This window comes from Echinops telfairi, unplaced genomic scaffold (assembly GCF_000313985.2).
Source record: "Echinops telfairi isolate 266 unplaced genomic scaffold, ASM31398v2 ScPeMD7_9;HRSCAF=40, whole genome shotgun sequence".
Lineage (NCBI taxonomy): Eukaryota > Metazoa > Chordata > Mammalia > Afrosoricida > Tenrecidae > Echinops > Echinops telfairi.
Window position 1 is genome coordinate 33295325 of NW_022103906.1, and position 4075 is coordinate 33299399.

Sequence of the window (4075 nt, forward strand, 5' to 3'; positions counted from 1 at the left end):
AAGGCAAAATCAATTATGAGACAATTGATCAAGGAGACAACTGAACAGAAGACATCCCCATAATAAATATCTATGAAAGACCTTCAAAATACATTCGCCAAATCCTTACAGATTTGAAGATACTTTGGTGCTGTGGTGGGCTGTATATGGGCTGATAACTTCAAGGTAAGCTGCTCGAAACCAGCAGCTGCTGCACAGGAGAAAGATGAGGCTATGTACTCCTGCGAAGAATTACAGTCTTGGAAACCCACAGGGGCAATTCTGCCTCATCCTATAGGGCTTCATGAGTCAGAATTGACTTGATCCCATGAGTTTGGCTGAGTTTTACAGAAACAAAGAGAGAAACAGAGAATAATAATAGCAGGGATTTTCAATACACCATTCTTAAGGAAGGACAGAACAACCAAAAATAAACTCAACAAAAGCAAAGATGAAGTAAACAATACAATTACTCACTTCCAACCAACAACAGCACAATATACAGCCCTTTCAAGCACACATGGAACATTCTTTAGTTTAAATCAAAAATTTAAAAACATGGAAATAATACAAGCCATTTTCTCAGATAGCAATACTATGAAATGGTGTTGCTGTCAGGTGCCATCAAATTGGGTCCAATTCATAGTGACCACATGCACAACAGAAGGAAATACAGGCAAGGTCTGCTTCTTTCTCATGATTGTTTCTATGTCTGAGCAGCTGTTGTGTCAATCCATCTACTTGGCCACCTTTTTCTTTTTTTCTACCCCTGCTTTTTCCCAGCATAACGTCCTTCTTCAGAGACTGGTCTCTACTGGAAACACGTTCAAAATATGTAAGATCAAGTCTTGTCATCCTTGCCTCTAAGAGGCATTATGGCCCTAGGTGTGTTTGTCCCTTTAGCAATTCATGATGTTTTCAATATTCTTTGCCAGCACCACATTCAAGTGCATCAATGTTTCCTCGATCTTAGTAACTCGATGTGCAGCATTCACATGCATATGAGGAAATGGGAAATGCCATGACGTGGGGCAGGCACCCCTTAGTCCTTGAAGTAACATCCCTGCTTTTCCATACTCTATACGCCATACTCTGGAGAGGTCGTATGCAGCAGATTTACCTAAAGCAGCCCCTCTTTTTATCCCTTAACTGCTGCTTCCATGAGCATGGACTGTATCGAAGCGAGAAGATATCCTTGACAACTTCAGCCTTTTCTCCATGTCCGATGATGTCAACTACCGGACCACGTGTGAGGATTTTGGTCTTCTTTACCATGGCCTGTAAGCTGCAGTTCTTGATCTTCAGCAAGTGCTTCAAGTCCTCCTCACTTTCAGTAAGCAAAGTTGTGTCAGCTGCATAGCTTATGTTTTTAATAAGCCTTCCTCCAAACCGAATGTAATCCTAATGTAATCCTTCATGTAATCCTCCTTCTCTGATGATTTGCTCAGGAAACAGATTGAAGGAGTATGGTGAGAGGTTACAAACCGGCAAACACTTTTCCTGATTTTAAACCATCGTTTTGTTTGCACAACTGTAAATCTGTGAACCATGGGAATGACAGACTTAATTGTCTACTATCATACCTCTACATAGATCAAGAAGCGGTGGATCAAAAAGAACAAAAAGATACTGCATTGTTTCATACAAGAAAAGGTATGCATGAGTTATGTCATCTCACTGAAGTTCCATTTGTATACTGAGCAAATAATCAGAAAGGGTGGACTATATGGAGCAGAACTTGGCATCAGGATTAAAGGAAGACGCATTAACAATCTGTGGTATACCAATGATATAATCTTGCTTGCTGAAAGGTAAGATCTAAAGCGCTTGCTGATGAAGATCAGACTAAAGCTTTCAAAATTGCATTTCAACATAAAGAAAACAAAAATGTGCAAAACTAGACCAATAAGCAGCATCACGATATTTGGGAATAGATTGAAGTTGTCAAGAATATAATTTTATTAAGATCTACATTTAATGGCCCTGGAAGCAACAGTCAGGAAATCAAAAGGTGAATTTCATTGGATAAATCTGCAGCAAAATATCTATTTTAATTGTTAAAAACAAACATGTCACTTTGACCAAGAGCATAATATCTTTAATCACTTCACATGCATGTGAAGGTGGAGCAATGAATAAGGAAGACTGAAGAAGAATTAATGACTATGAAACATGATGTTGGCAAAGAAAATTAAATATACCGGGGACTTTCACAAAAATGACAACAATAAATCTAGGCTAGAGTGAGCACAATACAATGCTCATTAGAAATAAGCATGGAGAGAACGTCCCATGTAATCCGTGCAAACCATCAGAAGAGACCCGTCCCTGGAAAAGTACGCAGTGCTTTGTAAAGCAGAGGGTCGGTGAAAAAGAGGAAGAGCCTCAAGGAGAAGGATGACATAATAGCTGCAACCATGGGCTCAAGCATAACAATGAACGTGACAATAGGCAGAATTGGGCAATGGTTTATTCTGTTTCCTACATCGAATTGTACAATTCAATGAAACCAAGTAACAACATAGAAGCAATGTTTAGAAATGAACTTATTACCTATAAATAATATGCATTACAGAATAGTATCTATTAATTAAACTCACTGCCATAGCGGCCCCCTGGGGGTTTCCAAGACTGTAACTGTGTATGGAAGTAGAAAGCCCCGTCTTTCTGCAGCAAAGAAGTGAATGGTTTCCAACTGCCAACCATGAGGCTCACAGCCCAATGCACAACCACTAAGCTACCAGGGTGCTATCTATTAATTAAAGAATGATCTAAATGAAAAGGTGACTTCCAGAACTTCATGAAAACACGGAATCAGAAGATAATGGAATTCATTCATAACTTTCTGAAGTCCCCCCGTGTATATGTAGAACAAGGAAAATAAACACTCTGCATTACTAAATAAGAATTTTCTGTTGTAAAGTACTATATCTAGAATAATGACATTTGTGGAAAATAGTATTTCTGCCTACTGGTTGCTATAAGGAACCCGGTGGAACAAGGTATAATATTGGGTTATGCAGTGTTTATACATTGCACTTAGAAAGTAAACACTCAAAGCCCATTGCTAACGAATAGACTCTGACTCCTGGCTACCCTATAGAACAGGGTAGAACTGCCTGGGTGAGTTGCCGCGACTGTAGCTCTTTACCAGTGTAGAAAACCCCATCTTTCACCTGTGGAGCAATTGCTGGTTTCAAACTGCTGACCTTTAGGTTGGTAGCCCAATGAGTAACTACTACTACACCACAAAGCCTCTTATATTGGTATAGAGAGAGAACAAGAAAATAAACACTATGCATCACTAAATAATACCTTCTAGGCACAAAATACTACATCTAAGATCATTACATCTGTGGAAAATAATATATCTGCCTATAGATTTCTGTAAGGAGCTCTGGTGGTATAGTGGGTAATGAGTTGAGCTGCTAACCTCAAAGTCAGGTGTTTGAAACCAATGGCACAACACATGAGAATGATGAGGCTTTCTAGTGCCATGAGTACTTAATCTAGAAAACCACAGGGCAATTCTACCATGTACTATAGCGTTGCTATAAGTCATAACTGACCCAATAACAATGCGTTTAGGTTTGGGTTTCATAGATCTGTTCCTTTTTTTTTTTTTAAGGAAAAATGGAAATTAGGATAGAACACTGTGGAAAGATATACTCATGAATGTTAATCGTGGCTTTCTAACAAAGTCAAAGTAAAACAGAAAATCCAAGTGCTTAAATACATAGTGAAAACAAAGATGTGGAAAGACTGTTTACTTACTGTTTTTCAAGATGAATGGTATATGCTTTCCCCTTAATATTGATTAGATAAGTAACCTACAGCAAGATAATCAAAGAACATAATTACTAGAAATTCCAAATAGAGGATAAAAACAGTTTTAAATAATTTTACAATACTTAAAAATTTTATATTAGCATTCATATAACAAACTATATAACTGCACTAATTCTTTATTATTGCAAAGAATGCATGACAAAATAATTAAATTTACATAAATTTGAAGATTGCATATGTACTAAACATTAGTTATTCACTCACTCACTTGCCACTTTCCACAATTGTGTGAGTCATTTTTTGGAAA

General features: G+C 37.7%; 1 protein-coding gene across 1 annotated transcript in view; it reads right to left on the reverse strand.

Annotated features, from left to right (window-relative positions):
* LOC101649504 (A disintegrin and metallopeptidase domain 3) overlaps positions 1 to 4075 on the reverse strand; it is a 149656-nt gene that overhangs the window by 128646 nt on the left and 16935 nt on the right. The window contains exon 4 of the mRNA XM_045286863.1: positions 3754 to 3809. Within this exon, the coding sequence (XP_045142798.1) occupies positions 3754 to 3809 (56 nt within the window). The remainder of the gene's footprint in view (positions 1 to 3753; positions 3810 to 4075) is intronic.